Source organism: Phodopus roborovskii, unplaced genomic scaffold (genome assembly GCF_943737965.1).
Source record: "Phodopus roborovskii unplaced genomic scaffold, PHOROB, whole genome shotgun sequence".
Lineage (NCBI taxonomy): Eukaryota > Metazoa > Chordata > Mammalia > Rodentia > Cricetidae > Phodopus > Phodopus roborovskii.
Window position 1 is genome coordinate 5,252,480 of NW_026125554.1, and position 22,542 is coordinate 5,275,021.

At 49.9% G+C, this 22,542-nt stretch overlaps 1 protein-coding gene across 3 annotated transcripts; it reads left to right on the forward strand.

Moving 5' to 3' along the window:
• The first annotated feature begins 35 nt into the window (after positions 1 to 35).
• Positions 36 to 22,460, forward strand: Safb (scaffold attachment factor B). Of its 3 annotated transcripts, XM_051177617.1 has the most exons (22): positions 36 to 175; positions 313 to 476; positions 3,248 to 3,332; positions 6,075 to 6,139; positions 6,217 to 6,423; positions 7,920 to 7,982; positions 10,147 to 10,174; positions 11,038 to 11,605; positions 12,027 to 12,076; positions 12,655 to 12,749; positions 17,440 to 17,589; positions 17,666 to 17,748; positions 17,868 to 18,007; positions 18,087 to 18,175; positions 19,165 to 19,271; positions 19,703 to 19,993; positions 20,301 to 20,438; positions 20,529 to 20,571; positions 21,462 to 21,577; positions 21,719 to 21,825; positions 21,958 to 22,024; positions 22,159 to 22,460. In XM_051177617.1, exons 2-22 carry the CDS (start codon positions 459 to 461, stop codon positions 22,286 to 22,288), a joined length of 2,640 nt encoding a protein of 879 aa, XP_051033574.1. In that variant the 5' UTR covers positions 36 to 175; positions 313 to 458; the 3' UTR covers positions 22,289 to 22,460. The 3 variants fall into 3 exon arrangements, with proteins under 3 accessions (XP_051033574.1, XP_051033572.1, XP_051033573.1); XM_051177615.1 differs by lacking the exon at positions 36 to 175 and having other exon boundaries at positions 275 to 476; XM_051177616.1 differs by lacking the exon at positions 36 to 175 and having other exon boundaries at positions 275 to 476; positions 21,725 to 21,825.
• Positions 22,461 to 22,542: the final 82 nt, after the last annotated feature.

Below are 22,542 nucleotides of genomic sequence, written 5' to 3' on the forward strand. Positions count from 1 at the left end.
TCGCGGCGGAGGTAGACCCGGTGAGCCGCGCCTGCGCCCTCTCTGTCGACGCGCTCACGGCGCTTGTGTAGAGGCGTCTGAGCGTGTCCGTCTCGCGCCGGGTACGCCTGCGCAGTGACGAGGTGCGCCTCAGGGGAGGCTGGAGCGGTTCCCTCTCAGGCGGCGCCATTTTGTGGTAAGAGAGCCGAGATTCAAAAACAAAATAATAATAAATCCAAAAAATACACGCACGCAAACCCACCGACCCGGTTCTGTGTGAAGTGGGCGACGGAACCAGGGTCCCTGGAATGGCGGAGACTCTGTCGGGTTTAGGAGACGCGGGTGCGGCGGGCGCGGCGGCCGTGAGTTCCGCGGCGTCAGAGACCGAGACGCGGCGGCTCAGCGACCTGCGGGTGATCGACCTGCGGGCGGAGCTGCGGAAGCGGAACCTCGACTCGAGCGGCAACAAGAGCGTGCTGATGGAGCGGCTGAAGAAGGTGAGGTTCGCGGAGGACCCTGCGGTCTCCATGGCGACGCCCACCGCCGGGGCCGGGGCGGCCCGCGGCCTCCGAGCCGCGCGCTTCCGTTCCGGCCCCGCGGCCGCCGGGGATAAGTTCGAATCCCAACGCCGCAGCCATGCGACCAGAAGGAAGTAACACCACGGGCGCCGACCCGGGTGTCGGTGACGTCGCGTTCTCTGCGCTGCTTAGTCCCAACCCCAAAGGGGGATGGAGGGTACTCAGCCAAGGTCATCCAGCAGGGTCAGCTTGTGGCAGGATTCGAACCCAAGTCCCTTTACGGCCCTCGAGGCCGAACGGGTGGGTTTTTTCTCTTTGCTTTTGTTTCTGGGAAGATAAACAGTAACCCGTGGGGATACGAAACTTCAGGGACAGAGTTAATAAACCGGTGGATGGCCCAAGGGACGAAATTTAACTCTTTGCCAGGACTAGACTAGAGAAAGTACATGGTTGGAGGAAGGAACGTTTTGTTAGTTATAAGGCAAGTCAGACGTGAATTCAAGGCCAGCCTGGGCTACAGAGGGAGTTAAAAACCAACCTGAGTATTTGAGTTAAGGGCTAGCCACAGAGTGTCCAAGTCCAGCTCGGACTGGTGGGGGAGGGAGGCAAACCTGGGCAACTCAGCAAGACTGTTTACAAATAAAAAGTAGAGGTGAAGGACTCCCTGATAGAATGCTTGTCTTGAATATACCAAGTCCTGAGTTCTACTCCAAGTACCTCCTAAGGCTGGGAGTGTTGGTGTGCACCTGTCAGGAGGTGGAGGCAGGAGGATCAGAAGTTTGAGGCCCTGTTTTGATGAATGAGGCCCCTGTCGTGAAAAAATAGTTTTTTATTGTCTGTCTAAAAAGAGGGCTGGTCACATAGCTCAGTGCTAGCATGCTTGCCTTACATAGCAAGGGCCCTCAGAGCCACTGGCCCCATAGCACACACAATTGGATGTGGTCAGATTGGAGTCAGAGGACTGGGGTTGTGTCCTAGAGGCAAGAGGGACATCTCTACTGCCTACTTTGGCAGGCTTGGTCTTCTGTCGGGAAGACCTTTAACCCCTTCTGAGTCTGTCCCTTCAGAACAAGTGGTAGTGGCTCTCCTTTAGGGTAGGGCAGGGGTCATGGGGACATGGGCTTGTCATGCATCCTGGTGCAGTAAAACAAATTCAGTCTCCTTGGGTCACCTTTTGTCATTTGTAGATTGGGACTCCGAGTCCCACCTTGGAAATGCATAGTTGGAGCGTGTGTTCGTGAGTGCCTGCCTGCATGCATGCATGGGTGTGTGTCACACTTTAGGAAGCTGTGCTGCCAGAGAGGCACCTAGCAGCCTTGGCAGCTCTAGGCTAAAGGTGGGCTTGTGGACACTGCCCTGAGTCTGTGATCTGTGCTTGTCTCCACTCACACCCTGTTGTTTGTCAGTTCTGAGGACAAGTCTGCAGTCCTGGCCTTCTGCCTCTGTCACCCAGCTGGTAGCATTCTCCTGTTGTTTTTAACAGGGGCAGAGTAGCAGCTGGTAGAGGGATTTGCTGAGGTGGCCTGGGAGGGACAGCCCTGTCACACAACCCCCAAGGGATGAAATGAGACACCTTACTGCAACTTGTTTCTCACCCTGGGGATGTTTGAAAGCCAACTGTCCCCAGAGAGACAGCAGGGGCTGCTATGTATGGTCCCAGGGTTGTGACCCTGCTGTCTTGCCTCTGTGCACTTCTGCACTATAGGAGGCCCCTGCCCAGGAGGTCTGGGAAAGAGTTCATAAGCTTGGGGCCTATTGAAGGTCTGAGGACACTGCTAGTTCTTTCTGTCTGGGAACAGCAACTTTCAGACAGCACCAGGATAAGGGGCATGCTGCAGGAAAGTATCTCATTTCATTCCCTGGGGGCAGTGTTGACATGGCTGTGCAGGGAGAGAGGCCTCAGCATCCCAAGTGGTCATAGTTGACACAATTGATACTGATAAGTGTGGCATACTTGGTGCCCTGGCTGTGCTGGGCCACTGATGAGCAAGTGACATCCTTGGGTGTGAAATGGGACATCTAGAGAGTATTTCCACTTCAAGTCCCAGGAGGGGATAGCAAGGTCTGAGGCCATGACACAGCCATGTAGGTCAGTGTGCCTCAAGGACAGTCATGGTCTGGAGGGTTAAGCCAATGAAGTTGGAGTGTCTTCCTTCAGGGACACAGGAGGTAGAGGAGCCTACAGGGCTAAACACTTGCCTCAGTGCCTCAAGGAGTCCCTGGGACAGCCTCACAGCAGTACTGGCTACTGTTGTTAGGGGCCATGAGGTGCTCCCTTGGAAAGAGCACTCACACCACAGGCATGAGGACCCAAGTTCAAACCCCAGTACCCTTACATGCACCTGTAAGATCAGGAGCTTCTTGACTGCTAGCCTAGTCTCACATTCAGTGGAGAGCCCTGTTGAGGGACCAGGGTGAAGAGGGGGAAGCACCCACACGGGAAAAAGAAAACTGAGAAAAGTGCAGTAGAGCTTCATTCTTTTAGAAAAGCCACCGGGTGATGGTGCCAGGGCCCTCATTTCATGTACAACAAGATGGCTATCTGTGGGGGTCAGGGTGGTGCAAAGCCTGGAGAACCAACCTAGGCACAGGGTGTCCTTTGTGGTTGCTATGGAGCTGGGAACTCCCTGTGTTGCATAGGCCTCTCAAACTGCAGGCTTAGGTGAGCCTCCTGGTTCCTCCTTGAGCTATGGGGGCTGTTTTGCCACCTGCTGTTTTATTGGTTGACTTTTCTCCTGCTGTCCTCTCAGGCCATTGAAGATGAAGGGGGGAATCCTGATGAAATCGAAGTCACTGCTGAGGGCAACAAGAAGATGCCTAAGAGGCCCAGCAAAGGTACAGAATATCTGGGCCACTGTGTTAATGCTATGGGTGCTCTGTAGATGCAGAGCCTTCGGAAAGCCCTGCCTGCTTGTCGCCTGTCCCGTCACAGAACCTGAATATGTAATGGGGATGGATTAAGTGCGGTCCTTCAGCTTCATGTAGAGAGCCTCTCACTGTCTCACCTGCCAGAAAAAAAAAAAAAAAAAGCCCCTGTAATACCAGACCACATCTAGACATAGTTTGTTCAAAACCACCAGAGTGGAAACTCAGGTCCCTGACACACAGGCACACATCTGATAGCCCCACCCTAGCCCCAGCTCAGCCTCTGGTCTTGGCTGCTACCTTCAGCCTTTGGGCATTTCTCCCCAGTCACCTCCTTCATCTTGCTGTCTGTCCTTGTCATCTTTCGGAAACTTAAGTTCTGGGAACTTGACAGAATCAGTAAGGTAGGTTGAGGCTATTGGGACCAAGTTTTGGTTACTGTGAGGTTGGACTCTTAGCTGATGGGAGGGTGGGGTGCACAGTAGCAGACATGCTTCCCTCACTTGAATGTGGGCCTGTGCTGGAGGGAGCTCTGCTGACCTTGCTGTGGGCTAAGGCTCTGCTGCCTATCTATAGGAAGTGTGCCCAGGAGTCTCCTTTTTTACTTGCTCTCTGCTCTTTTAGTAAAAGCAAATGCTTATCTAGTGTTTTGCTAGATGCTTGGATTTAAGTGCAAAGTTGACATTCCTTCCCAGTTGGAGCTGGAACAGTAGGGATGTGTGTGTCTTCCTGTGTGTCTGGTCACTTCTGTGCATGTGCCTTCCTTAAAACCTGAAAGTAAAAAAGGACACTGATACAGAGCGTAGTGGCATATGCACTTGGGTGCAGAGGATGAGGAGCTCTGAGTTCAAGGTCAGTCTGGTCTACACGACCAGTTTCAGGTCCTGTCTCAAAACAGAAAACAGTTGGTCATGGCCTCAGCCTTAGTGCAGTGAAGGAAAGCACTGCTTATATAAGTGAAGTCCAGTTAGAGGCTTCAGTGCCCACAGTAAGGGATGGGCTAGAAACTTCACAGGGTTTATTTACAAAGTTAAGATGGGTAGGGAGCAACCCTTGTGGTGTGAGGTGGGATTGCAAATGAGGGCCATGCTGGAAACTGCACCTGGGGAGTGAACACTCTGCACAAACCACTGATCTGCATAGATGTGAAGTTAGCCTGACCAGACAGATTCAGATTGTAGCAGCTGCTTTTCAAGCTGCTGGAGAGGAGCTGGAGAGATAACTCAGGGGTTAGAGCGGATACTTTTAAAACTGGTCCAGAGAGACTGGAGACACTGCTCAGTGGTTAGAGTACTTGAAGATGGAGGTTTCTGTCCCTCCTAGTCCTACAGTTACTTTGCCCCAAATAAACACACAGAGACTTACATTAAGTATAAAATGTTTGTCCGATAGCTCAGGCTTCTCATTGGCTAGCTCTGTCTTAATTATTAACCCATTTTTGTGTATTGCCATGAGGCTTACCCATAATCTAGCATATTACTCCTTGGGCAGCATGGCGTCTCTTGGCAGCCTCCCTCTGCCTTTCTCTCCCCAGCCTTCTCCTGGTCTGGTAGCCCTGCCTATGTTTCCTGCCTGGCGACTGGCCAATCAACCAATAAGAGAAACATATACAGAAGGACGTCTCCCATCAAGCGCTGGCTGCTCTTCCAGAGTACCCAGGTTCCATTCCAGTAATCACATGGTGGCTCACAGTCATTTCTAATGCATCCTTACCTCCATAGGCACCACACACAGTGTGGTGCACAGATATTCTTGCCGACAAAATACCTGTGCACATAAAAATAAGCAGATGCTTTTTTTGCTTTTTCTTTTTAAAGAAGGCCAGGTGGTGGTGGTGCACACCTTTATTCCCAGCACTTGGAAGACTGAAGCGTGGGGATCTCTGTGAGTTCCAGCCTAGCATGGTCTGTGTAATTAGAACCTGTCTCAAGGAAGGAAGGAAGCTAGAAGATAATTACCTATATGTTTTCAAAACAAAACATGCCTTGCCCAGAGCCTGTCCTCAGTGTTCACTTTAGTTCGCTGCATCTGTGGGTAGCCAGTAGCTGCCTGGCCATGCTGCCTGAGTAGTGCTGGTTTGGGTTTTGAACACAGGCGTAGTATATAGCCCAGGCAAGCCTCCAATGAACTATTCTTCTACCTCAGGCTCCTGAAAGCTAGGGTGATAGGGCTGAAGAGGCAGCCCAGGTCAGAGTGTGAACAGACAAGATGGCACCTAATCCCCTGAAACTGAGTTAGAACTGATGGTTGTGTGTGAACTGAACTTGGGTCCTATGCAAGAGCAGCTAGTGTTCTTACCCACTGAGCTAATTTTGCAACCCCCATTATTACATTTATTTATTTATTGGTGTGTATACATATGTGGTGAGAGGTGTACTTGGCTAAAATCAAGATTCTCCTTCCAGTGTGAGATCTAGGGATTGAACTCTGGTGGTCAGCCTTGGCAACATGTGCCTTTTCCCTTCTGAGCCCTCTCCTGGCCCAATGTGTGTGTCTTTTACTTGCCTGTGACCCATCTCCCAGGTGATTTTCCATTCTTTCGAGTTGATGACAAGCATCCTGACCACAGTTCACTGAGACCTCACCAGGATTCAGTTAGGGTGAGAGACCAGGCCTGTGCATCAAGCTAAAGAGCTGGAGACTTGCAGAAGCTCAGGCACTGGCCTGCATGGCACAGACTATTGGCCTCATGCCCACATGTTATCTCTTCAGGGAGGAAACCAGAAGACGAGGGCGTGGAGGACAACGGGCTTGAGGAGAATTCTGGGGATGGACAGGTATGCATCACCTCAGTGGATAAGGAGAGGGAGAGCCATGATGGCAGTATGCCATGACAATGTCTTCTGTGTTGCAGGAGGATGTGGAGACCAGCCTGGAGAACCTGCAAGACATGGACATGATGGACATCAGTGTGCTGGATGAGGCTGACATTGACAGTGGCAGCGTGGCAGACTGTGGGGACGAAGAGGAGGAGGCCACACTCCCTGAGGGCCTGGCAGATAGCACTGAGCTGGTGGAAGGAGACTTGAAGGGGGTCCCGGAGCAGCTGCAGGAGCATGCTGTAAGCATCTGGTGCCAGGTGGGGCACTGGGTGGCCTGGGTGGCAGGACAGGATAACAGGAACAGCTGCTGATCACTGTCCCTTAGGGCAGCCTGAGCTGTGGTATGTGAGTACAGCTGACTGGAGCAGTCGCCAGCTGCTCAGAGCTGCTGCCCTCAAGGTGTTCAGCCCTGATAGGGCTTCTCTACACAAGACATTTGTGAAACCATAGCAAGGTTGTAATGGCTTAGACTGGCATGTCAGGCTCTGGGTGCGGTGTTGCATCCTCAGGTACAGACACTGTCCTCCTGGTGCTAGAGGAAGGAGTGCTGGTAAAGCTGTCAGGATGTCCCCAGATAACTTACAGCTTTGGTAAGTGACAGTCCATTCACTGTAAGGCACAGGCTCAATGTCCCAGGCCTTAAGGCAGTCTGCTGAAGGACTTTATGGGCACATAGTTGATATCTCTCTGGAGAGATGAGAGTGGGCCTCTGGCCTTCTCAGTAACTCAGATCTCCTGCAGTGAGCATTCTGTCCCCTGCCGTGAGAACTGACTGAGCCTATCTTTGTAGGCAGCACACTGGCTTTGGATGGAGTGTTCAATTTTGTGCTATTAGGATGCAAACAAGGTCTCAGAATCTGCTCCTAAAAGGCACTACCTAAGTGCCAGTCCTGTGGGGGTCCAAGGCTTGGGAGCACACTGACTGACTTGAGGGGACAGGATGGGGAGAGCAATTATAATGTGAAGGAAACAGGATGGCATGAAGTATACCAAGTGCCAGTCTCTATGTGACATCAGCCATTAATCTCTTCTGGGCTTTGGTCGCCCAAATTCTAGGTTTGATGAGTAAATGGTGTCACCTGCAATTGTGAAAGAAGTTCAGAAATAAACTGTACCTGTCATTGCTCCTCAATATTGCTCTGCAGGGCTAGAGGTCAGCGTCAAAACCAGGATCGGTCCCCATCATAGCCAAGCAAACTTGCCAGACCCTGACCTAGAGTGTTAGCCATGCCTATCAGAGCAAACCCAGCATCTTTAGTGACAAGGATGGTGCCGTGGGGGACAGGCAGGTTGGGTGTACATGTAGCTAGGATGATCTTTGATTTATGTGGCTCTCATGTTGGGAGACTGTTGAATCTTGGGAAGAAGTGAGGTCTGGTCTTCAGAGAATGTTCTGTGTACTGCTAGACCATCCTGGGTGTGGGCAAAGAGCCTCATCTTTGGGGGAGGAGGTCCTTCACTTCTGTAGCTGAGCTACCACTCCTTCCTCCCTGTTCCTTGGGGTACCTGGTGACAAGGGCCAGCAGGTCTGGCTTCACAAGGCAAGTGAGAGATGGCGGGCTCCACCCTACAGCCTAGTTGTAGAGCTAATTTATGGGAGAGTGGACAGGGGCCCACTATTCTGGACACCTAGAGAGTCCTGGCATGTGGTTTCTTCCACCTCACAGAAAAGATGTTGGGATGGGCACTGTCCCTTCACCTATGGCATCATAAACCGATTTTTCCCTTTCCACAGGTAGATGACAAGGAAGCCATTAATAATGTGGATACGTCATCATCTGACTTTACCGTCCTGCAGGTAAATTGTCACGTCTCATTTGTACATTCAGAGTAGACCCAGCCAGCATCTTAGCAGCTGTAGCAACTAGGGTCACCTCCCCAGACATTTGAGTGCTGGAGGCCTTAGAGGACACATGCAGCCTCAGCAGAGCTGGAGTCACATGCTGCACTCTGGCTCCAGCAGAACAGGCCTTTCCTTGAGTCCCTGCCTGGAAGAGGCTTAAAGCCAGTGTTGCTTCATGGCTGCCGAGTGAGGGTGAGGCCCCTGGCCCATCCGAGCGTGGCAGGACACATACTGGTATAGATGGTAGGCCTTTTTCTTTCTGATTCTCCGGAGTTTGGGATTGGTATTGATGAGGGTCAGGGGTACCAAGTCAGTATGGACCTCCTAAACAGTAGCCACATGACAGCCTGAAGGCCACTTGGTTTTCAGAAGCTGTAGTCATCACCCAGCACCTCACTTCACTGGAGATGTATATTTGTGGGGTCAAGCTTTGTGAGTTTGGGGCTGGAGCCACCTAGTCTATAAGTTCACTGTTAGAGAAGGACATTGGGATAGAGTCTCCCTGAGAAGGGATGAAAGTAGGAGGGGAGAGGGTCTTGTAGCACAGCCCTTTCCTGCTGCCTGTGGGTCAACTCACAGACACTGGCCAGGTTTCCCAGGAAACCATGATGGGTAATGTTTGGTGGTATCCATGAAAATACTAAACCTGAGAGTCAGCCACTGGGTGTAGTGGCACACACCTTTAATCTCAGCACCTGGGAGGCAGAGGCACCAGATCCCTGAGTTTGAGGCCAGCCAGGGCTACATAGTGAGACCCTGACTCAAAACAGGAGCAAAAACGAAGAACAAGGTGAGCGCTAAAGGGTAGGGTGGGTCTGTGTGGGTCCTGGGCCTCCTAGGAAATGCTGTGAGGATGAGAGCATTGGTACATGGTTTTCTGGCTACCACCTGTGTCACTTGAGCAAAGGTAGCTTTGGAGAAAGCCGTTGCCTTTGTTTCAGGGAGATGCCACCACCACTTAGAGCCTGTACAGTGGGAAGGAATACTTATATCTGTGTACATTAGCATCTTGTTGATCACTTGGGCTCATGTGTTAACATGAGACATTGCAGGACATTCCCTCTGATGTTGCTCTGCCACACTGTTCCCATGTTCAGTTCTAGAGCTCAGTTTGCAGTGCAGGACAGTCGTGTGGGGGAGCCAGCCAAGCTCTCAGGTCACTGGAGTCCCATAGTCTCCAGTGAGGACTGGGACACTGGGCCCCAGAACTGAAGGAGTGACTGTCCCAGCCTGCTTAGGCAGCCTCCCTTCTAAGGGTATCAGCTTGGGGTACAAATCCACTCAGAGCCCTTGCCTCACACACACCTTGTTTTGGCCATGTCACTCAGGTGATGGTCTACTGGCCTGTCTATAAAGGATACTAACTGTGGCACTTGTGCTTATGCCTGGAACCCAGGATCCCACACCCTGAATGGCATTCAGAGTGGAGTGTCTCTACTTGTGTTCTGGGGGTGTGGTCTTTAGGGGGTAGCAGGCAGAGCCTGAGTCAAGTGGCCATCCAGAAAAGCCCAAGCTCTGCCTGCAGGCCTGAGGGCATAGGAAGGTGACTGTGGAGCCTGGTCCCAGGGAGCCCATTGCTGTGTGACCAACACTTGTGGGGCCTGGAAAAGACACCATTGGGCAAGGTAGAGCACAGCTGGCAGAAAGGGTCCCTGGGACAAGTTGGGTCATCACTGAGGGAGATGGGAAGTGCTCTGGGTGGAAGGGGAACCATCATTGCATTTCCCCTTGACCCTAAATTTTCAGAAAGTCAACTCAAAGCTCCTGCAGGTGAAGAGAGTACCAACAGGCTTGTGCCCCACTGTTAGGCATTCATGGAGATGGACGAGAGCCACGCTCCTGATCTCAAGTTCAGTCCTAAGGGAGCCCCTCCTTACCACAGTGGGGAGACAGGAGGGCTGCTAGGTGCCCTGCAACATGATCAGTAGCGGATCTGGGGATAAGTAAGGCTGAGGCCATCGGGGCAGGGCTTGCCTTGTGCAAACAGAGCCACCTCCCTGAGTCGAAATTGTCCCCTGAAGTCCTAGTTGGTGGCCAGCTTCCCTTGGTCCCCATGATAGTCGGTGGTGGAGTGGGGCTGGGCCTCTAGGCATCATCTTACTTGTGCTTTCTGTTGCAGGAAATGGAAGAGGCGTCCCTGGAGCCAGGTACTGTCCAATGCAGGGCTCAGCAGCGGGTTCTGCCCACAATGGGGAGGCTCATGCTAACCAGTGGCTGCACTGTAGCGTGCATTGCTCTAGTGCTTTACAATCCAGAGCACACCAGGACCATAGAGATTGGAAACCCAGCCATATCACAAGATCTGTGCACGTGGCCAGCAACCTGTGTGGCATCCTGCCCACACGGCGAGGACTTCGGTCTCCTGCCTTTAAAATAGAAGTGGCGTGAAAATGCCTGCAGCTCCTGTGATCAGAGCTCTGTGCCACCAGCAGATCTTGTGATACCGGCAGCATGTCACCATGTGGTGTTGGTACAGGCAGTGCAGGTAGCGTAGGGAATGCCACATAAATATGACATAACCGGATCCCCCCGAAGAGGAGTGCACTTCTGAGAGAGAATCGCAAACAAACACTGTCCCTCTGGGCTGCCAACCTCCACACGCCAGAAGACCCGGCGCTCCGCATATTAACCGCTCTGTAAGGAAGGCAAAGCATCAGGCAATTAGTGATGCATGAAGGCCAGGCGCTCAGTTACGCACTTGGACGCAAGCTGAATTGAGAAGAGTTGGTTCACACATTGTCACAGTGCACAGAACGAAGACTCAAGACTCAGAAGGTTGTGGGGTGAAGTCTCCGGGATGCTTGCCTCTGCCCTTAGCGAGCACAGGCTGGGGGCACCATGGCCAAGGGCGCAGGTAGGGTGCAGGCGCTGTATAGCGGGTTTTCCAATCTCTGTGTAGCCAGCAGTTCTGTCGGTGTGAGCGGGGCCGCCGCGCCCGAGCCGCAGTTGTGATTGCTTTATTTCCCTGGTGATTAAACCTTGTGCCATTCTATTCCTGTTAAATCCGTAGAAAATGAGAAAATACTCGACATTTTGGGGGAAACTTGTAAATCTGAGCCAGTAAAAGAAGAAGGTTCGGAGCTGGAGCAGCCCTTTGCCCAGGCCACGAGTAGCGTGGGGCCAGACAGGAAGCTGGCGGAGGAAGAGGACCTATTTGAAAGCTGCGGCCACCCGGAAGAGGAAGAAGAGGAAGAGCAGGAAGAGGAGCAAGAGGAAGAGGGAGATTTAGCTTTGGTCCGCAACAGCGAGTCTGAGTCTCCGAGCACTCGGTGTCAGTGGAGCGAGGCAGACGCCCCGTTAGCAGTAGTGAAAAGGGAGCCGGGCGAAGTCGCAGGCGGAGGCCCCGGGATGGACGGTGAACCTGTAGGGCTAGAGGAGCCAATTGAGCAGAGTAGCACAGCTGCCCAGCTCGAGGAGGCCGCCAGCCAGGAGCTGGTGAGAGCGCCCACAGCATCCCTGAGTCCTGAGCCCCAAGATAGCAAAGACGACGTGAAGAAGTTTGCTTTTGACGCTTGTAATGACGTCCCTGCAGCTCCTAAAGAGTCCTCAGCCAGTGAGGGCGCTGATCAGAAAATGAGGTTTGTTGATTCTCAGTCCTAGACCAGACGCTATCTCCTTTCATTGTCACTAGTGACACACATGAGCTGTTTAGAGCCTGCAGTTGGCAGCCACGCTGCCCAGCGCTAGCTCCTTCAGGCAGTTTCATTTCTTGTTTATTTTACAGTGGTTCTGTAATCTGTTTTGTTTTGTTTTTTTCTCCAACCTGCCATGGTTGTTTGTTTTTTAATTCTTTTTAATTATTTTAGCCCAGCAGAAACTTAATTAACTCTTGTGGGTATGAAATCTTACGTTAGGTCAGATTTCCAAAACATGCTTGTCGGGGTGTCCTTTTTGAGAGCTAAGTGCCGGGTAGGTATGCAGCTTTGGCGGGTCCTTAGGGCTTTGAGTTTGTCTCGTGATGCTGCAGCCCTCTTGAATGACATTGTCTCTTGTCTCTAGTTCTGTCGAAGAAGACTCGGATACAAAGAGGCTTTCCCGAGAGGAAAAGGGTAGGTCCTCTAGGTGACACTGTTCTCCTAGAGTGTGGTGGGCCTCAAGTTCGTCACGGCCTATGTTTCCCCTACACATGCATGCATGCACCCCACTAGAGTTGCCAGGTGTTGCAGCCCCAGTGGGAGTCGATTGATGAGTGGGCTTTGGTGGCTAAGGCCCTTCCTACAAGCACTTGGAGGCAGAGGCAGAGGGAGGGTAGCAAGTTTTAGGCCAGCCAAGCTACCCAGGAAGGCCCTGTCACCAAAAAAAAGTTTGCAGGCTGGGAAATGACATACACTGGCTTGCAGTTTTGACCATGCCGGGTTTAGGGAGGGAGGCATTACCTGGGTTTGGAAAAGGTGAGAGCAAGGACAAAGCTACCCTGTAGCAGCTGCTTTATGGGCAGAAGCCATCTTGGGCTTGGGTCAATTCAGCCTTTCATAGCTGCCTAGCCACTGGATGTCCTGAGATCCATTTTCAGTGTTATACATACATGCCACTGGGTTCTGGGCACACATCCCCTAAGTGCTAGGGATGGCCAGGCTCTGGAACTCTCTGGATGTTGAGGTTCTGACCAGAACTTCCTTTTGCACAGGTCGAAGCAGCTGTGGTAGAAATTTCTGGGTTAGTGGCCTTTCGTCTACAACTAGAGCTACTGATTTGAAGAACCTTTTCAGCAGATATGGAAAGGTGAGCTGCCATTGCCCAAGAGTGATCAGAGATGACCTTGCTTTTACTAAATACCTGTCATTCTATTTTACCAATATTGACTCCGGAGCCACATGCTGGAGTGAAATCCTGCTACCTCAGAAAGGCAGAGTAAAGCACCCAGCTGGCCTTCTTCTGTCATACCAGAAGCCTCTTCTCCTACCGTCTCAGTCAAATTTTTCTGACTTCATGTCCCTCCCTTCTACTTCCTGTGTATCTTTCTCTGTCCTCTTGCTTACATCTCTGTTTTTTTTTTTTTTTCTTTTTTTAAACTAATATATTTTTTATATTCCATGTTTTTTTCTTAATTTTCTGTTTCCTGTCAACTGTTTGCTTTCTCACCTATTGACCGTTTATTCTATTTATAATATTCAAGCAGAAAGCTTTTAGATTAAGGTTGTGTGCTAGAGTTGAGCCACATCACAACTAGAAACAGGTTTGTCCTGGAACATTTTCCCCTTGTCTAAAGTAAAAGGTAAATAAAAAGGAAAGGTTTTTTTTTTTTAAAACTCTTAACACAGTAAAACTATTTACAAGGATGAAACTATTTCTGCCAAGCTTTTCACATTTCCCAGGGTTATTTTTTAGTCTAAAGTTCTGTAAATGTCCATGTCAGTCTCATATGAACTTAGCAGTTTGTATATCCTGAGCAGTTAATAGTTCAAAGCTGATCTTTGAGTGTTTTTTATTAGCTTAGTGGCAGTCCTTAATAGGTAGAACCCAATAGGTCAACCCAAAGTTGTCCACTGTTTGTGCAGGACCTGGCTGCAGAAGAGGCATGGGGCAGCTTTGCCCAGTGGTTTAGGTTACCACAATCCAGGTGGATATGTCGTAGCAGGGCCCCAACATCTTAGAGACCTCAAAGGTTACTGTTAGGAATGGTCACTGTGTAGAAAACTTAAAAGATTTTAAATGCTAGGTTCAGAACTCTGAAAGGCTTTAGGACCACAATCTGTTAAGTACATATGAGGTACACAAACTTAGTTTCTTGTAACCTGCTTCAAAGTCAAACCACAAAACACACATGGGGAGCTAGATGAAGCTTATTTCTAGAATTAGTGCTCTGTGTGACTACTAGTATCACAACAGAAAGTTTCTATAAACATAATAATCTTACAGGTTTTGAGATAATATTTACAATTGAAAAGTTTTACAGAGTCAAATGAAAACCAAAGATTATGAGATTAATGGCAACAGTTTTTCCTCTGTCCCCATACCAGGTGACTCTTCTGATATGACACAGAAATTTTGGATTTTCCTTATGAAGAATGCATAGGTTTAGAGAAGGAGAGAGCCAAACTCCAAAGCCAGCTTTAATTTTTGATTGAGTTGGGACCACATAAAGACCATTTCAGATTTCTCTGTAGAGGACAGCAGAGACAAGCATTTGGGAATCTACCATGGGTGGGCCAGTCTTGTGGCAGAATAAAAGCAGGTAGTGCTGGGCAGGAAGGGGCAGCTGCCGGGCAGGAAGGGGCAGCTGCCGGGCATGGTGTCATGGGTGCTGGTACTAGTCTGGGCCTCCAAGCTGGGATTCCAGGCCGGTCAGTTGGAGGTGGCCAATTTATTTTCTTGGGACATTTTCTCTTGATGATCTATCCCTTTTCTTCAGATCTTTCACTTGTCCAGTGATCTCCAGATTGTATGGTATACCTGTAATCTGCTTTAAATTGTAATATGCAAAAGCCTTTCATTTTACTAGAGACATATGCCAGAGCATTGTCAGTCTTCATTTATAAATATCTCCATAATAGCTGTAACTTCTAATAAATGTGTAATTATGAAATCAGCCTTTTCAGAACTCTAGAGCAACTACCCATTGAAGTCTTGAAAATGTATCTATGCTGTGGTGCACATACTTGAATTTCCCAAACGCTGGACAGTGATCACATCCATGTACCAAATTTTATTTTTTTTGAGTACCCTTTAGATTACTTCCTGCAGATAATGAGAGTTTTTGGTCATACAAAGAACAAGTAGGACAGACATTTCCTTATAATTTTCTTGGCTTGTTGCCAAGTGACAGAAAAAGAAAATGCTCAAATTTTGTTTTTATCATGGTGTTTCTTATAAAATTCTCAGACTTCTAGAATATGTCTTATTAATAGTTGATCGATTTCATCATTACCTGTGCTAGAGGCACAAGATTTTATATGGGATCTGATATGTGTTATATATAAAAGATGACTTCTTGTTGTAGTTGAATAAATAGCGAAGTTTTGAATTATCTGGAATAAGTCCAGCAATTTCAATATATAAAACAACTTTCTTTTTACTGGAAGTCAGTAACTATATTAAGAGATTCAGGAAAATCTAATAATGCCATAAGAATGGCATACATTCTCATTTTTAAACTCAATCATAAATGCTTTGAGCTACTTTACTTATTTTTCCTCAGTTATAACCAACCTTTCCTGAATTATTTGCATAAGTATAGAATATAGGGGACTCCAGAAATTGGTGTCCCCTTTTACTATATCTTTGGGGATATCTGTTATTAATCTTTCCCCAAAAAAATTACTGCAAGCTCTTTACAAATCATTCTCTGCCCATAACGAAGCAGTTTCAGCATTAGTAAAAGGTACCATAATTTCTGCCTGGGTCTATTCCTGCTAATTGACCAAGTCTCAGTTTTCCTTTCAGAATCAATTCAACGGGCAATGAGTTTTTTAATTGCCCTGTGGATGAGTTTCTCCAATGCTAACTGAGAATGACTATACCAGATTTGATACTGGGGCCTGAGAAAGTCCCCCTAAGGCATTTCTCAGTATGAAAGGATTTGCCTGTCCCTCTTGTATATTTATTCATCAGTTGAATGCTGGCCTTTGCCAAATTTGCACACTCCAGAAGGATGGTGACTTCTGTTTATATTATCTCTAAGAACACCTTGCCTACAATCTCTTTTCAGATGACCTTGCTTACCATAATTAACACATCTAATATTTTGATTTTTCTTAAAACTTTTTGAAAATTCTTAGCAGAGTAGCATCATAAACATGAGATCCTTATTAGCTGTATTTCTACCAATCCATTTGTCTATTGATGCTGATCTTGCCTTTAAAGGCATAATCAGCCTTTTGCATTCTGACTTAGCCTTTTCAAAAGCCAAGGATTTAATGAATATTTGTCTGACTTTGAATCTGATACTATCCTATTTACAGCTTAGATCAGTCTTTGGGGAAAAAAAAAAAAAAACAAAATCAGTGAAGGCTTTTTGTGGGCTATTTTAGTAAATGACTCGGACCTCTTTCCTGATTCTTCAACCTTATCCAAAGCAAGGACAAAGTTGGAACTGAGGACCAACTTCCATTATTCTTGTGGCTAAATCTTTCCAGTCTTGGGGAGTAATTCTGTTCTGCTTTGCCCTTGAGTTTAACATGTGCTTCCCATAGGGTGGATGCAATCACGCAGTGGACGGTAGGTTCTTATCTAAATCCCTCTGCCAGTGTTTGAGTATTTTCCTTATGTTCATTTATAAGTCTTTCTAAGGCTTGTATGTAATCAAACCACTTTTCATATTAGGCACAAAAAAATACTGTTACCAGACTGATAATAATTATAATTTGTTATTGTGTTAGTATGAGTTAATTATCGTTTCATTTTCAGCTATTTTCAAGCTATTTATAGTAACATTATACAACTGTTTCTCATCCTTAACACAGGAAAGATTTTTTTCTTTTAATATGACATAACTCCTTAAGGACTTCCTAGGTGTCTCAGTTGATAGTGTCTCATTTTATCTGCCAGTGGCATGATGTCTCTGGTCATGCCATACATAAGAGGGCCAAATGTTGTTAGCAAAACCTTAATCTTCAATTGTACCAATAGACTTGGAGCCAGATGTTGGGGTGAGAGCCTGCTAGCTCAGAGTGAAGGACCCAGCTGGCCTTCCTCCTCTATCATCGTCCCAGAAGCTTCCTGTCTCCTACCATCTCAATCAAATACTCTTTCCATGTCCCTCTCGTCCACATCCTGTGCATCTCTATCCATCCTCCTGATTCTTCTTATTCTCTATGGTTTTTTCTTAATCATCATATGTTCACTTCTTGTCCTTTGGTTGCTTGCTTGACCTATTGACTATGGTTGACTTTATTTAATCCTGTTTATTATTCAAGCTCTTGCATTAAAGGTGTGTGCTAGGGTTGGGCCACATTATAACTAGAAATAGGTTTTTCCAGTAAATAACACAATCCCAGCATTTGTAGTATGATCAGATGTCCTGCAACAGTACCTGACTGCCCAGATCTTGTCTTGGATTAATCTGGGGACAGACTGGAGCTTGCTGTCAGGGCTGGGTTCCATATGTGCTGTCAATGTGGTGCTGGCTGTGACTACCAGGTGGCTTTAGCGGACTCATTTGAGCCACCTCTCATGACACTGATATGTGTTACCATCACCTGTATTATTCACCAGTTTGTAACCATGACCACATCAAGATTCAGTTTCATGGTGTGACTGTTACTCCTATGTGCATCGCACCCGTGCCCCGGTCCTCTTGAGAACCTAGAGTGCAGCAGTACCTCCAGTGGGTGGCTACACCGTTTCTCCCCAGTGCTTTTAGGCAGCCACTGAGTAGGGCCTTGGGCTGAAGGTAGTCAGAAGCCCCTGCCCTATGCTGTGATTGCTGGGTCTGTGTGTGCAGCTGTATCTGAGGTGGTCTGCTTTCTTCCAGGTGGTGGGTGCCAAGGTTGTAACGAATGCCCGGAGTCCCGGAGCTCGCTGTTATGGCTTTGTCACTATGTCCACAGCTGAAGAGGCAACAAAATGCATTAGCCATTTGCACAAGACTGAGTTGCATGGCAAAATGATCTCAGTGGAAAAGGTATGTGGCAGTGTGCTGCAATGGCGTTGGCAGTGGTGCCAGGACAAGGTGGCACTAACTTTTGACTCTTCTACAGGCCAAAAGTGAGCCTGCTGGTAAGAGAGTACCTGACAGGAGAGATGGGGACAGCAAGAAGGAGAAGGCCAGCACAAGTGACAGGTATTTCTGCTGACCAGCAGAGTTGTATTTTCACCCTCTTTGCCCACCAACCACCAGCATGTGCCAGAGACCCCCTTAAACATGCAGTCAGTGGACCGCCTCCATCACCCACATCCTAGGTCAGCAAACCTGAAGAGGGAGGAGAAAACTGACAGAAAAGATGATACCAAAAAGGGGGATGACGGGAATACAGAGAAGAGCAAGGACCTGGATGATCAGAAGCCCGGTCCTTCAGAGCGCTCAAGGACTACCAAGTCAGGTAAGCAGTGGCACCCAAGTCCTGTCAGGTGCAGGCCTAAAGTGACCATGGCATTTAGCCCTTCTCCCTCTGCTTATAGGAAGCCGTGGTACCGAGCGCACTGTGGTGATGGACAAATCCAAAGGTGTGCCTGTCATCAGTGTGAAGACATCCGGGTCCAAAGAGAGAGTGAGTGTCAGACCGACAGCAGGCTCGATGCTCCAGGGATTCAAGGGAAGCTTGCTGCCTTTCAGAACGTAGAGATGGCGAGGCTTCTAGAGCAGCCTACCTGCTGCTGCTCTCTCTGATGGCCACCCTGTGCCAACTCCTGTCCCTGCCTCCCGGAAGCCCACTGTTGGGACAACTGCAGACCTTGGTGGGTTCTGAAGTCTCAGAGCCTGACCACCTTAGTAGATGGGTCTGGCATCCCCAAGACCTCCTCCCCACCTGTACCGATCCACTAGAGGACCACATCACATGGCACCAGGGCCCTTGGAGCAACAGGAGGGCTTGGAAGCTAGGTTTCACATGTTTGTAGCAAGCAGGGACCCTAAGGGTCTCAAGGCATCGCAAGGCACAGTGCTGAGTAAGGCCTATAGATAGCCTGTTCTAGATTTCAGGCCATTCCCATTATGAGCAGGTGACTTAAGGAGGTAGCCTTTTACTACTGAGAGCAGCTAGAAAGTAAGAAGGTGAAGGGTGGGCTACAGGGAGAGGTGGGTTGCTCTCAATAGGAGGTACCACACCTGAGGAGATGGTGCATATGGAGGAGGGCCCTGACTGTGAAGGGAAGGGCAGGTAGAATTCAAACAGAGTTGCCATTTGCTGCAGGCCAACCAAGGTTAGGCTCATGAGACACAATCTTTGGAAAGGTAGAGTGTCATTGTGATGGAAAAGGCTTGTAGAGCAACAGTTCTGACTTCACCAACCCAGGGCTCACATCTGTTAGCCCAGCGTTCTGGAAGCTGAGGCAGAAGGACCATGTGGTCCATCCTGGGCTAAATGGTGAGACCCCCGTCTCAAGGGGGAGGGGAGGATGACTTTATGTCATTTGGGGATGTAGTCAGTTCCATTTGAGCCTGTTGGGTTTTTGTTGAGCTATGCTGTGAGTACCTCCAGTCAAGTGCCAGATGCCTCTGTCCCTCCTACACTAATTGTCTTTCTGTTTACTGAACCAGGCCTCCAAAAGCCAGGACCGAAAGTCAGCCAGCCGGGAAAAGCGGTCTGTCGTGTCCTTTGACAAGGTTAAAGAATCCCGAAAGTCCAGAGACTCAGAGTCACGGAGGTGAGCAAGGCTGGGAGGGGACAGCTGAGAGAGTGAGAGTGGCAGGCAGATACTTAGAGGGCCCTTCACTGTTCTCAGACCACAGGAAGTGGCCAGTGGGGTAGGGACAGTGGGGAACCTCATTGCTCGGGAAAGTGATAGCAGGTGTTTGGCCAGCTGGGCACAACGCCATTGCAGTTTCTAAAGAGACCTTTACTTAAGGATGTGTGTGTTCAAAGTGGGTGTCAGGGCAGGCCGTCTCCTGTCACAATGGGGAATGGCCACTTGCTGTTCTGCTGGGCTTGGCGGCTGGGTAGGTCTACCTGCTGTGGAGAAGGGACAGGAGGTAGCAGCTGCAGTACCAAGGATCCACTCACTGAAGTGTTGTTTTTGAGCTTGCTGCCTCCAGCATGACCCAAGCTCCTCCTCACACCGTTTTGCCCTCCTCACAGGGAGCGAGAGCGCAGTGAACGGGAGCAGCGGCTGCAGGCACAGTGGGAGCGGGAAGAGCGGGAACGGCTAGAGATCGCCCGCGAGCGCCTGGCTTTCCACCGCCATCGGCTAGAGCGTGAACGCATGGAGCGAGAGCGCCTGGAGCGAGAGCGCATGCACGTGGAGCAGGAGCGGAGGCGTGAGCAGGAGCGCATTCACCGTGAGCGAGAGGAGCTGCGGCGGCAGCAGGAGCTGCGCTATGAGCAGGAGCGCCGGCCTGCAGTGCGCAGGCCCTACGATGTGGACGGCCGGTGAGCAGCCAGGGATACAGACCACCAGACCCAGGTGCATGAGGCAGGGGCAGGATATCACACAGACTGACCTAATTTGGAGCCTGCTGCAACCATTGATGTGTGAGGCTATAGGCAGGCAAGTGTTCTGCCAAGCTGCCGGTGCTGAGGTCTTCCAAAGACCAGGACACTCAGGTGGCACTAAGGCAGAGGTGTGGGGTGTTTGGTCCAAGGGTTTATTACACCTTCCACAAGGAAGCTCTTGCCAGGGACTTGGAGCAGTGCAGGCTCTAGGTGACTCATGTCCCTGCCTCAAACCCCATTACAGGCGTGATGACGCCTACTGGCCAGAAGCCAAGCGCGCAGCACTGGATGACCGCTACCACTCAGACTTCGGCCGTCAGGACCGCTTCCACGACTTCGACCACAGAGACCGGGGCCGTTACCCCAACCATTCCGTGGATAGGTGAGCCTCTGTGTGGGCCCATGGCCATGTTGGGAAGGTTCTGCAGGCAAACCCCTCCCCATCTGATCTCACTGAAATCACATTTTTTAGGAGAGAAGGTTCAAGGTCGATGATGGGAGACAGAGAAGGACAGGTAAGCATGGGCCACTGCTTCAGCTGGGGAGGGGTAGTCCCACTCTGCCAGTGCTGCCTGATGTTGCTCCAGAGCCATAGTGCTGGCCACCTCTGCCACCCATGCACTCTAAGCCACGCTGAGTGTTGGTTGCAGCCCCACGTGTCCTGCATACTGCTCCCTGGGGAAGGCTGACCCAGCACCTCTCACATCCGTCTGCACCACTGCTACTTTTAGCTGCACAGTGCCACCTTCACTGCTGTCTGGCTTACCATCCTACCCCTTTGGTTTCCCATCACCAAGTTGGTACCAGGGTATCTGCAAGCCCTCAGATACTCATTCCTCAGCCCTATGGCTTAGCTTTTCTACAGGCTGCCTTCCTGATGTCACCATTTTCACATAGCTACTTGTCTCTGTGGGAACAGGTGACCGGCAGTGCCCTCTGCATGTTTATCTGTACTTAAAGTTGTCACTCTGAAAAGGGCAGGTGACAGTGTCTGACTTGAGAGATAGGAAGGCAGAGTGAGAGCTGTCCCGGAACTCCAATGTCCCAGGAGTTTGTGGACAGGCAAGAGACAGGGAGTTGGGAGGTGCTAACTGCACTTGGCTTCACCTGGTGCCTATCAGGACTTGGCCTTGAAACAGGGTTTTGGGACGGCCAGTAATTGAGCCTAATATAATGGTTCACACTCATAATCTCACCCTTGTGCAAGGGTTCATGTGTTAGTGTCTCACATTTGTGAAGCAAGGGTACTGTGCATAGGCTGCGGCTCTTGTTAGGAGCCCTGTAAACTTAATCCTGTGTGAGGAAGGACACTATAACAGTGGCCACGCATACTCTGGTCCCTGAGCTTTGTATCCTCTTGTCTGGGGATCGGGCAGTGCTGACCTCACCATTTTCTCTGGTCCAGCATTACCCTGAACGCCATGGAGGACCTGAGCGCCATGGCCGGGACTCTAGAGATGGCTGGGGCTACAGCTCTAACAAGAGAATGAGTGAAGGCCGAGGGCTGCCCCCTCCTCCCAGGTTTGTGTCCCATCCTCCCAATGCCTGGTCTTGGGGTGACTCTTAGCCTGGCCTGGTGGAGTGTGAGTGCCCCTCCCCCCCCCCATGCTGTTTGCCAAGGGCCTGGTGTGACAGTGCAGGTCAGAGGTGTCTCTTTCCAAGGGGCAGGCGTGACTGGGGGGAGCACAGCCGGAGACTTGAAGATGACCGGGCATGGCAGGGTGCAGCTGACGGAGGCATGATGGAGCGTGAGCACAAGAGGTGGCAAGGTGAGGACTGGGTGGGAGCCGGGCCACTGGTCAAGGAGGGATTGGGGCCTGGGGTAGGATAGGGCCGGGTGAGACCAAGTAGGGCTGTTGGTTTGCCAAGCTGCCCACTTGGACTTGTGCCTCATCCTGCAGGTGGTGAGAGGAGCATGTCAGGCCACTCAGGGCCTGGCCACATGATGAACCGTGGTGGCATGTCAGGGTAAGTGCTAAACTGTCAAGGAGGAAGTGGGTTACGCTGCATTGGTGATCTGGGTAATGACCTGTGTCGTTGAGGAACACTGGCTAGGTTAAGACCTCAGAACAGCAGCCATGGGCTTCTCCTTATCTCCTTAGGCGTGGCAGTTTCGCCCCTGGTGGAGCCTCACGTGGCCATGTGATTCCACGGGGAGGGATGCAGGGAGGCTTTGGAGGACAGAGCCGAGGCAGCAGACCCAGTGATGGCCGCTTCACCCGCCGCTACTGAGCACCTGTGCCGCCCAGCTGTGACCTGTCAGGACTTCTCCCACCATTGTACAAAGGAATTTTTTTTTTAATCTGCTGCCATATTGTAGCTTGTCACAATGTGAATTTATTTTCATTTTGGTTTTTGTTGCTGTTTTTTGTAATAAACGTGTTTCTGTTCATGTGCCCTTTAATTCAAGCCTTCAAGCTTGGCCTCTCATTTTCATCAGGAAAGAAGTGGTACTCCACAAGCAACCAGAGATGGTGTCCATGGTA

Bases quoted from the DNA above. Each gene is read 5' to 3' on its own strand.
- Safb (XM_051177615.1), top strand. From the start codon at position 288: ATGGCGGAGACTCTGTCGGGTTTAGGAGACGCGGGTGCGGCGGGCGCG. The intron at 12,750-17,439 runs GTGAGCTGCCAT...GCTTTCTTCCAG, and splicing joins TTTTCAGCAGATATGGAAAG to GTGGTGGGTGCCAAGGTTGT. The intron at 17,749-17,867 runs GTATTTCTGCTG...CCCACATCCTAG, and splicing joins AAGGCCAGCACAAGTGACAG to GTCAGCAAACCTGAAGAGGG.